At 37.1% G+C, this 11,680-nt stretch overlaps 3 protein-coding genes across 4 annotated transcripts in view; 2 read left to right on the forward strand and 1 right to left on the reverse strand.

The window, feature by feature from the left end:
- The window catches only part of LOC121300981 (brain-specific angiogenesis inhibitor 1-associated protein 2-like protein 1), a 29,457-nt gene extending 25,270 nt beyond the window's left edge, over nucleotides 1-4,187 (forward strand). The window contains exon 13 of the mRNA XM_041230029.1: nucleotides 1,873-4,187. Within this exon, the coding sequence (XP_041085963.1) occupies nucleotides 1,873-1,945 (73 nt within the window). The 3' untranslated portion in view covers nucleotides 1,946-4,187. The remainder of the gene's footprint in view (nucleotides 1-1,872) is intronic.
- A 74-nt stretch (nucleotides 4,188-4,261) lies between these two features.
- Nucleotides 4,262-10,267, reverse strand: LOC121300476 (brain protein I3-like). The gene is made up of 3 exons (XM_041229050.1): nucleotides 9,738-10,267; nucleotides 5,769-5,883; nucleotides 4,262-5,031 (listed from the first exon to the last, which is right to left on the reverse strand). Exons 1-3 carry the CDS (start codon nucleotides 9,907-9,909, stop codon nucleotides 4,899-4,901), a joined length of 420 nt encoding a protein of 139 aa, XP_041084984.1. The 5' UTR covers nucleotides 9,910-10,267; the 3' UTR covers nucleotides 4,262-4,898.
- Nucleotides 10,268-11,270: 1,003 nt separating this feature from the next.
- The window catches only part of tecpr1a (tectonin beta-propeller repeat containing 1a), a 19,484-nt gene continuing 19,074 nt past the window's right edge, over nucleotides 11,271-11,680 (forward strand). Inside the window, exon 1 of one of the 2 annotated variants that reach the window (XM_041229009.1) lies at nucleotides 11,271-11,351. The gene's annotated coding sequence lies outside the window, so the exon portion shown is untranslated. Of the gene's footprint in view, nucleotides 11,377-11,680 lie in introns of both variants that reach the window. The other variant, XM_041229008.1, reaches the window with a different exon arrangement.

Here is an 11,680-nt window from a genome sequence, read left to right on the forward strand (position 1 = left end):
TATCAATCTGTGGATAAACATCCATCCATACACACACACAAAAATATATATAGTACAGTACCAGTCAAAAGTTTGAGTATGCTTGCTGGAAGCTAGATTTTTTTCATAATTGACACTGTTTTACATCGTATACGTTTCTGTAAATACTTGAAAATGAAAACAATATACAAAACAACAAAACATAAGGAGTATCAAAGCAATGTTCAAGAAAATTGACAATTGTCTCCAAATCTTGGATTCCTCAAAATAGCCACCCGTTGCCTTAATAACAGCCTCACAAACACGAGGCATTCGGTTAACAAGTTTCAGCAGGAAATCACCCGACATGTCTTCCCAGCTCTTCTGCAGCAATTCCAGAGTTGTAGGGCACTTGTGGGTAGCTTTGCTTTGAGTCTTCTGACCATTTTGTCCCATACAAGTTCTATGGGATTGAGGTCTGGAGACTGGGCAGGCCAGGTCATTAGATTGAGTTGTCCTTCACGTTCCTTCTTCGTCAGATAGTTCTTGCACTACTTTGAGGTGTGTTTCGGGTCATTATCTTGCTGAAGAATGAAGGACTTCCCAACTAGCCATAATCCTGATGGAATGGCATGCCTCTGAAGTATGCTATGATAGCCATGCTGGTTGAGCTTGCCATGGACTTGGTAAAGATCACCAACTCTGTCACCAGCAAAGCAACCCCAGACCATGACACTGCCTCCTCCATGCTTGACAGTGGGAACCACAAATGCAGAACTCATGCGCTCACCCTCTCTGCGTCTTACAAATACTTGCCGGTTGGACCCAAATATTTCAAATTTTGACCAACTTCCGCTCTTCAGACGTCCAGTTTCTGTGTTTTTCGGCCCAGGCAAGTCTCTTCCTCTTATTCTGCACTCTTGGTTTCTTTGCAGGAATTCTTCCAGTTAGGCCAGCTTCACGCAGTCTCCTCTGAACAGTTGATGTTGAAACATCTGTACTTCTAGTAGCATTTAGCTGAGCTTGTATTTGAGGGGCAGTTAATCGTCGGTTTCACAGACCTGTGACTCGAATGAAGTTGTTCTCTAATTCTGAGGTCACCCTTGGCCTGCCTGACCTTGTTCGGTCCTCATGAGTGCCAGTTTCTTCAAATCGTTTGATGGTCTTGGCCACAGTACTTACAGACACTTGCAAAGTTCTTTCGATTTGTCTAAAAGATTGACCTTCATTTCTTAAAGTAATTACAGACTGTCTTTTTTCTTTGCTTAACTGCGTGTATTTTGCCATTTTCTGCTTCCTTACATTCAGGAATGACAAACTTGTGCCTATGCTACCTATATTTGTAGTACTCATGGACCCTCACCTGTTAACAATTATTGGTGACAAAAGGTTAATTAAGTAACACGCTAGTTAACTCAGAGAACATCTAACAAAGACACTTTTATACTTAGGCCAGTGTTCTAACACCGTGTTATACACATTTCAGACTTTTAACTGACTTGGCCTTCAGACTGAAATCCCCTTGCTTTGGGTGACCATTTCATTGAGATTGACAAGATTTACATTTTCATTTAAAAATTACATTTTTTAATGCAATTCACTTATGATTATCAGCTTATATAAGTACACGCATCATATAACGAAATATTAAGTGTTTATAGACAAGTTTATACAGTTAAAAGCATAGATAATCATGAAAAACCTGGTTTCAAGCAGGTGTACTCAAACTTTTGACTGGTACTCATATATATATATATATATATATATATATATATATATGTGTGTATGTGTGTGTGTGTGTGTGTGTGTGTGTGTGTATGTATCTAGAGAACTGCTTGATACTCATTTTGTATTTACTGCCACAATAACGATGTTTTATTGGTTATATACTTGTTTGTTGTTTCCTCTCTACAGTGGTGAAAATCCGTTTGCAACCGTCAAACTTCGACCAACGGTAACCAACGACAGGTCAGCGCCCGTTATTTGAAGTTTCTGAGATCCACACCCAGAGGAATTCTACAGATGGGATTTCTTCAGATGCCACGACTGCATTCTGTGAAGTCTCCAATCTTCCTGAGCACATAGATCTTTTAATAACTGTCAGACCAAATCCAAAGAGGTGTGTGTGTGTGTGTGTGTATAATTTTTGTTGCAGATTTTATAAGCACAGGGCAGTCTGCATTTTCAATACTGAAACAAAGTCATTCAGACGGAATGCATTTAACTTCTGCTTGTTTAAAAGTTTTTTTGTTTTGATTTTTGCCATAGGATGATAAGCACACACTTGTACTTAGCATTTGCATTGCTACAATATTGTTTTTCATAAATATGAATGATGAATGTCTTTGTTGCTGTTGACCGTGTTTCAGAAACAATTCTGTATATTAATGTACAGTAGCTTTGCACTTAGGGGTCATGGTAGAGGTTCGGCGTTACTGTTGCCATATACCTGAAGTGATCCCTTACTTATTTTTCTTTTACATGCATAACAGGCCTGTATACAATTTTTTTTTAATGTATAATGTTTAACGTGTCTATGTGTGTGTGTATATACAGTTTTGTGTGTAGTAGTTCATACTATATAGTAGTATATAGTTTTGCTTCTCTTGTTAACATGGTGTCTGCTGTCCTATTGGCCTAACCACTGGGTGATATTTCATTATTCTGTACATGGGATTCTTCTAACTGATTCTGACACAGAAGTGTGAGATTGGTAACATTGTAAGTTTTGTCCTATGCCTTTAAATACTTTTTTTTTTTTAAAGAAGTCTGTACAGTACAGTGCAACAGGCATGCCACCTGACAGGTTTTGTTTTTATTGAAGGATACTACATACATTGTAGGTACACATTATCATCTTGGAAATTGTAGTTGTTTAATGGTTATTCTATGAAACCAATGGGTAAACGACTGGAGATGAGCCAGTTCCTTCTAGTTTTTGATACATTTTGTAAATAGTCACTCAGGTGGCTGTTGCTTATTCAGTAATCCTGAAGGTAAATGGAGGTGCATGCTACTTATGTTTTCCGTTTTCTTTACAGCAAGGGGAATATGAATATGGGTTTGCCTCATTTTAACCAGTGATTTGTCTTTATAAAATAAAGCACTGTTCTGTTCTGAATTATATTTCTTATATTAAGGTTTGAAGAAAAAAAACAACTTTTTTTTCAAATGTTTGAAAAAAATTAGTGTGCAGTTCGTTATCTATGTACAAATACGTTTCATTTATTTTATTGGAATAAAAGTTTGATTTACCAGACTTCAGTTTTTACACATTGTGCATCTACTGTAACTTTATTTGCTGACTATCCAAACATTTAATTGAACAACTTATTAACAATTAATCTACCCACCATATGGTGTATATAACACTAGTCCTTATATCCTTGGAAAGTATAAAAATGTAATTGAAATATCCTGGTTATTGCCTACAATGCCTGTTTGAAGCCTTGGATCGTTCTACATTGGCTGGTTTCACCCAGCCCTGTCAGAGCTCTGCTTATTTGGTATCTTAAAAGCACACAGCTGTGAACAAGACACATATCAGTGTGCAATAAAGTGAAAAAATAAAAGTTGTCGTGCACTAGTTAGTCATTTCAGAATCCAAACATACAAATACACTCCAAACAGATGTCGGTGCTTAAATGACTTTATTTACATTGTTTTTGTTATTTGTGTATATAAAAGTGGATATTTTATTTAGAATATGTAGTGTGCAACAGGCAAAGCAGATTGTTATTTTCAACGATACTTATTAAATGCATACAAATACAACATCAACAGACGACATGTCATCATCAGCAAGCATATGTATGACAAGCTGCTAGATAGTGTGTGTTCAATTTCTTCTTAAAGTAGTCTGCTTCAGCAAACTGATTGTCTTACCAATGGAGAGGAGAGGTTTTCTAGTAATGAGGGCCAACTTTCAGCAGTAAAATCAGTAGTTGGTTTGTTCATAAAGAGTTTGGGACACATACAGCTGTTCTTCAAAGATTCCAGCAAGCACAAGCCCTGAGATTTGCAAGAGGTGTCATTAAAGACAGAAAAAATATCTTGTGGTTTGCAAAACAGCTAATGCAAGAAGTCCCTTTTTATATAAAAGCTTGCACAGTTAATCAATAACTTGTAAACTTTTCACAGTGAATGCTACACATGCCCCACCCGAACTCAGTTGGTAAATAAGTTTTAGCAATTTGCTCCTTTTTACCATCTTGAATTTAAAATTTATATATATAGATATATCTATAGATATATATATATATATTATATATATATATATTATATAGTTTAATTGGTGATATTTAAATTAACCACTGCGTTTTCAAGCAATTTGAGTTGTATGACCACCAGCCCAAGTGATACAACTCACATTGCATATTCTAACTGAACAGCAAGAAAATGTTCTACCATGTGATAAATAGGGAATTGATATTAAACATTAATCAAAATACAAATTAAACATATGAGGGGAAAAAAATAAATAAAATCTTAGGATGGGAATTAGCCCAAGACCATTGTGCCATCAAAGACATTTATACTGCCTATTAAACATAAGGGCATGATTTCTAAATGGCAAAATAAGTCAATCATAAAATAAAACTTTCAGCATTTAGAGCTGTTTTGTTTTTTTGTACATTTTCAAAAGGCACCTTTGACTGCAAAAGCAACTTGCACTGTGATGTGTTGATTTCAACAGGAATTCATGATTATTGAAAGATTTAAAAAAAAAAAAAAAAAAAAAAAAAAACAGCAATACATGCATATGAATAAACATGTAATCACTTTTGTATTGCCTGTCCATTACAGCTATTTGAGATAACACAGTAGGAAGGACAGTCATGGCATTTACATGAAAATCGTGATCAATTTCATAGTAAAAAAAAAATGAAGAACAGTACGCTAAAGCTGGACTCAGAGTCAGGAGAGCCAGTTTGATCCCATTAACCAAAGGTAGAGCCACAGTTTGGACATCTCCTCTGACGCAATGCCAGGCAAAACAGGATTCCAATTGGGAAGAAAACGATGGCACACAAGATCCCCAGGCAGGTGAAATCATCCTCCAGCACACCCACTCTGTGAAGAACAAACACGGTCCTTTCAGTCTACTTTTTTATTGAATATTAATCAATAGGTGCTCAGTGCACAGCACACAGATTTATTATGGTAACAGTCAACACTTTGCACTTCTGCATATAGGCACATGTGACTTAAGGGGTATGTCTTGTGTATTTTGTTGCACAATTCCCTTTCATTTCTAGTAAATCACATGACAGTTAAGAAAGTTAAAAGTGAAACAAACACGCTGCAGAGTTTCTACAATTGACCCTGTGCAGAAAAAAAAAAAATACTAAAGTACAAGCAGGAGGTGACTTAAACCAGCTCATATTAAACACAAATAACCATGGATTACACTTTTAAAGAAACCAACAAGAGTGTATACTGTTCTGTGAATTGCAAAATCTACTTGATCTACTAAAACTATGTATATAAATCTTTCTTCTCTTCGCTACTATCATATCTGTAAATGATCCTCACATTTCTCACAAGTTTGTCATTTTTTACTCCAAAACTCTACAGAAGAACATAGCTCTTAACAGATTATGACTTACAGGAAAACAACAATATATGTACAGTGACTTTTGTGTTAAAGCAAAGCTGGAAATGTTTGTTTTTTTTTCCCAATCATTCCAGATCTGAAGCATTTTGTTCTCCACAACCTTTTAGCTAAAGCATTTGTGTGGGGAATGTTAGTTACCAATTAGAATTTTCCCCCAGTGCACGACAAACAGTGTGGAATGGGCTGCACTTACCTGCATGCCGGACAGCCCCCCACTACCACTACAGAGGGTTGGATGATGGTATATGTGTTGGAAAAGTCTGGTTGCTGGGCAACAGGTGGCAGCACCGCTGCTGGTTGGGCATAGCCTGAAAAGGAAAAAAAAATAAAAAATTGGGGGGGTGGGGGGGTGGGGCATGTGTTATTTATTTATTTTGAAAATGCCCTCATTGAGAATGTACCCGTGATTTAAAACACCACCATGTAGCTAAGCTTAAACAGTACTACCTAAACCTAAAATCTGGGTGCTAGGGTATGTTTGTAAAGTTATTGTTTATAAAGGGTGCTAATTGGAGCATAATTTGCAGCAGTTTTAGCTACAGTAACTAATTGGACCCTTGACTCTTTTCTGGTTGAACTTCAACACTAGGATTTACACGAGCTGTTAAACACAGCCCCATGTGAGAAAACTGGCATTTTAAAAATGTCAGGGTATGCAGACATACTAAAAGAAGAAAGTACTAAAGAGTATGTCTACATTTTAAAATTGGCAGTCAGACAGATCTAATATCTTGTTCTCACAGAGTAAAGATAGGACGATCTACAGAGTACTGTGCAGACTGATAGAGAAATAGACAGAAGAATACAATGTTTAAATAAAGACATTGAGATGACTCACTAGACGGATAACTACTACATATAGGCTAGGAATGTTGTTGCCCAGGTACTGAAAGAAAATGGTATTTGACAATCTGCCATAACAACTTTTTTAGATATTTGACACCCACATATTGCAATGCTGTGATTAGAAACCTAATGATGGGTTCCAAGTAACTCTGATAACCTTGGGCAAGTCAGCTGACTAAAACTGTGTGCGTCAACTGCTCACTGTAGAAAATGTAGATTGATATTCGTGAAAGTTGAACAGCAGCATTGTTTTCAGGTAAGCATGGGGAAGTTACAGTTGTTGCACTGGAAACATTTTTTTTGAACTTACATAATTTTTCAAAGAAAATGAGTTTCTATTTACATAACCCCTGTTGCCCTCTGAGTTGAGGTGTTACTGTTTACCTTTGATTCTGATGGTATTGAAATTTCTAGAGGGGGTATATTAAAACAGGACAATTAAAAAGTAAGTAGTAGGGTTCTGAAACAATATAACACTAGACGTCCCCATGCGTTGCTACAACTGTTTAAATAACATAACTAATCTTTCTTCAAAGCTCTTTTCAAAATGGCTGCTCTAGTGCACTGACAGTGTAAGGAGATATACAGTACCAGTCAAAAGTTTAAGTACACCTGCTTGAAACCAGGTTTTTCATGATTATCTATGCTTTTAACTGTATAAACTTGTTTATAAATACTTAATATTTCGTTATATGATGCGTGTACTTATATAAGCTGATAATCATAAGTGAATTGCATTAAAAAATGTCATTTTTAAATGAAAATGTAAATCTTGTCAATCTCAATGAAATGGTCACCCAAAGCAAGGGGATTTCAGTCTGAAGGCCAAGTCAGTTAAAAGTCTGAAATGTGTGCAACACGGTGTTAGAACACTGGCCTATGTATAAAAGTGTCTTTGTTAGATGTTCTCCGAGTTAACTAGCATGTTACCTAATTAACCTTTTGTCACCAATTATTGTTAACAGGTGAGGGTCCATGAGTACTATAAATATAGGTAGCATAGGCACAAGTTTGTCATTCCTGAATATAAGGGAGCAGAAAATGGCAAAATACGCTCAGTTAAGCAAAGAAAAAAGACTGTAATTACTTTAAGAAATGAAGGTCAATCTTTTAGACAAATCGAAAGAACTTTGCAAGTGTCTGTAACTACTGTGGCCAAGACCATCAAATGATTTGAAGAAACTGGCACTCATGAGGACCAAACAAGGTCAGGCAGGCCAAGGGTGACCTCAGAATCAGAGAACAAGTTCATTTGAGTCACAAGTCTGCGAAACCGGCGAATAACTGCCCCTGAAATACAAGCTCAGCTAAATGCTACTAGAAGTACAGATGTTTCAACATCAACTGTTCAGAGGAGATTGCGTGAAGCTGGCCTAACTGGAAGAATTGCTGCAAAGAAACCACTAAGAGTGCAGAATAAGAGGAAGAGACTTGCCTGGGCCAAAAAACACAAACTGGACGTTTGAGGAGTGGAAGTCAGTCTTACGGACCGATGAGTTAAAATTTGAAATATTTGGGTCAAACCGCCTAGTATTTGTAAGACGCAGAGAGGGTGAGCGCATGAGTTCTCATGTGTGGTTCCCACTGTCAAGCATGGAGGAGGCATGGTCTAGGGTTGCTTTGCTGGTGACAGAGTTGGTGATCTTTACCAAGTCCATGGCAAGCTCAACCAGCATGGCTATCATAGCATACTTCAGAGGCATGCCATTCCATCAGGATTACGGCTAGTTGGGCAGTCCTTCATTCCTCAGCAAGATAATGACCCGAAACACACCTCAAAGTTGTGCAAGAACTATCTGGTGAAGAAGGAAAGTGAATGACAACTCAATCTAATGACCTAGCCTGCCCAGTCTTCAGACCTCAATCCCACAGAACTTGTATGGGACAAACTGGACAGAAGAGTCAAAGCAAAGCTACCCACAAGTGCCCTACATCTCTGGGAATTGCTGCAGAAGAGCTGGGAAGACATGTCGGGTGATTTCCTGCTGAAACTTGTTAACCGAATGCCTCGTGTTTGTGAGGCTGTTATTAAGGCAAAGGGTGGCTATTTTGAGGAATCCAAGATTTGGAGACAATTTTCAATTTTCTTGAACATTGCTTTGATACTCCTTATGTTTTGTTTTGTATATTGTAATGTGTTTTCATTTTCAAATATTTACAGAAACGTATACAACGTAAAACATTGTCAATTATGAAAAAAAACTAGTTTCCGGCAAGTGTACTCAAACTTTTGACTGGTACTGTGTGTATACATATATTCTTTCTTTTTAAATAAATTTTCCTGCAGTAATTTAGAGGACAAATCTCAAAGCCCAGTTCACTAGAGCAGCCACTTAAATTCCATTTCAATACTCTAACTTGTAATCCTTATTTCCAAAAGTCACCAAAATTTCAGAATTGAAGACGGCTTTTTAAATCCAACACCTTTTGAAAAGCAAAAAGGGAAATTAATTATTTTGTAGCCGTGCTCATTGGAATTATTATTATGATTAAGAATTTTAGAACACTCAAAGGACTTCACATGCAGTGACATCACGGTCAATACCGTTTCTGGAGGTGTTTTCTTACAGAATGGTTGACATTTAGTTACATTTTACTGACTTCTAACTATAACTCAAATGATCTAACCCTGAATTGCAGTCTGTCAGATGTATGATACAGAAGCATTGCTTCTTAATAACCCCTGGAGGAGTGTTCTCTACATACACTTTTTCTTTTCAATTCCCTGATTTCAAGGAGAAATGCTGCTAGTTTAGCCTTCTTCAATCTGATAATATAGGAACTGAGAAGTGGAGTCTATAAAGAAATTACATCATGTTTTACTGGTTCCATTGACATTATAAACCCAAATCCTGCAAGTGTATATGTATATATATATATAGATATAGATAATATATATATTTATATATAATATATATATATAATATTCATTCAGTATGTAATTAGGATTAAGAAAGAGTTTGATGAAACAAAATTGGTATCACATTTAGAATACCACTGATTCTATTACACGTTCCCATGGCAAAAAGCATTGAACTGTACAAGAGGCAGTCAACCTACAGCTCTTTTTAAAACCCTCCATTAGCTTGCATTGTGTATTTATTTATTTTTACTTCACTGGCCTTTCCATGTCAAATCAGCTATTTTTTTCACTTTGTCTCTGGTTTATCTGAAGGTATAGTAAACTTGCTGTTTTAACACGGGCAGCTGTCACTTAAATGGGCATACTGACAAGCTATGTAATTTTAAAAGTTTGTGAAATGCAATTACAGTGTCACTTCCATTGATTTTGTACTGTAACAACACGAAAACCTACCCTGACCGCCTGTGTAGTACGGAGGAGGAGGCGGCTGATGGAAGCCAGGCGGTGGTGGCGCTGGTGCAGGCGGAGGAATAGCGCCATAATTATGCTGCTGTCCGTAGTCGTAGTCACCCTGCACGGCGGCATAAGCAGGGGGTCTTTCTTGCAAAAGTGGCTTGCTAGCCATGACCGACTGTTTTTCAAATACTGGCACACAAGAATGAATTCAGTCTTCGTTTTTTTTTTCTTTGGCAAACAAAAAAAATATATTAAGGACCAAAGAAAAACGAAAAAACGTAAAAGTTCAATCAACGCCTGTCTTAGATGTGCTGCGGCAAACTTTCCCCCCAAATTCCCTGCTTGTTGATTCGGCAACAACTGAGACTGCGAGGCAGCCTGAATTTAATTACGTTTTATATCTTCGTCATCTTAGCTAATTTTCCTCTTTTTGACCCCAAATCATACGGTTTCCCACAACTCTGCAGCAAACTATCTTGAAAAAAAAAAAAAGCTTTCCTGCCTGATGTCAAACCAGTCACAAGACTGCAGTCATGTGATGTATTAGAGGCTGCTTAGCCAAAGCACAGTCTCTTAAAGCTATAGTGTCACAAAACAACAGTGTTCTAGTTTGATGGCACAGTCACGTTGCCTCTGTTTATGCACCGGCGGTTACACAAATACAGTTACATTATATTTTGCTGGACATTGCATTTTTCATTGCTACGTTCATTATAATTATGACGGACCCTTTCCCTAACCCTAAATAATTCTGATGAAACTACATAACACGTACGCGCTGTGGAGTTTGTCATTGTGACCTACTCATGGTAGTGACATGTGATTGGCTGAGCTAGAAGGCTTTCTCATGGGAACCACCGGACAGATTGTAATGAGAAAGCAGTGCTATTTGTTCTGAGATGCTGTTAGAGGTTGTAGCTGTACTGACACATTTCATTCTTTTACTCTTTACCTGGAACCAAAATGTTCTGATTTTGATTAATCTGTATTTGCATGAGCCTTTGGTATGAGATTACCTTCCTCATGCACATGGTACTGCTTTAATAACATGTGAGGATTTGCACAGTATGTTACTTTAGTATTGTACCTTTTGTTCACTTACAGGCAAATAGTTTAGTATATCTTTTTGTTTGTTTTTTTAGTTCGTTTTCAGACATTCATTCTTTAAACGACTAAATGTTTTTATATAGTTTGTAACATTGACTTAACCAGAGAAGCCTTACCACCTTCAGAAAAAGCAAAACATATTAAGAACTTATTACAGGTAGTGCATAGTATCAAGCCACCAGACATTTTCCGAATAACATTGACAAGGGCATATCTGTCCTTTTTAAAACCCCATTTAAAAAAAAAAAACAACAACATATTGTCACTGAATGAAAGCGTCTTGTGTGAAGGCTGAAACCAGTCCTAGAGCTGTGATGGGAGAGCGACAGCGCAGGTTACCAATAGCGAAATTAATGTAGGCAGGACTAGTTGTCAAACAACCAATCAGAATCGTCAGAACATGACTTGCTCTGTAGGATTTTGAGGCTGTCTCGTTCTGTAAGTACACTGTAAAAATACGTTCACTGTGTTTGCCTTGGAAGCAGCTGGAATATTATTTAACAGGTTAGTTTATGACAAGGCATAAAAGGTGAGTTATTTTATTATAACACATGTATACATGTACAGCTTCAGCTGTGCATTGTGACGGAGTTATTAATAAGATGGTACGTGTTGTGTTAGCTGGCTCTCTTGCAAATGCAGGTGTGTATCATGCCATTGGTCCGTTAGGGCTAGGTCATTAGTACAGCTGCTTATATAATTTAGTTATTCTAGTTAGGTTTAAGTGCTGTGTTGTTGATTTTAATCCAGTGGGTGCTCGATTTCACCGTCTCGTTTGCTGAATTTATTTAATGAATGTCTTTAATATCGTGCAGTCAGTGTTCTCCTATTTA

The sequence above is a fragment of the Polyodon spathula genome, chromosome 26 (genome assembly GCF_017654505.1).
Source record: "Polyodon spathula isolate WHYD16114869_AA chromosome 26, ASM1765450v1, whole genome shotgun sequence".
Taxonomy (NCBI): domain Eukaryota; kingdom Metazoa; phylum Chordata; class Actinopteri; order Acipenseriformes; family Polyodontidae; genus Polyodon; species Polyodon spathula.

Coding starts and splice junctions, on each gene's coding strand:
- LOC121300476 (XM_041229050.1), bottom strand. CDS start 9,909: ATGGCTAGCAAGCCACTTTTGCAAGAAAGACCCCCTGCTTATGCCGCC. Junction 5,884..9,737: donor GTACTACACAGGCGGTCAGG/GTAGGTTTTCGT, acceptor TTTCCTTTTCAG/GCTATGCCCAACCAGCAGCG. Junction 5,032..5,768: donor GGGGGCTGTCCGGCATGCAG/GTAAGTGCAGCC, acceptor TGTTCTTCACAG/AGTGGGTGTGCTGGAGGATG.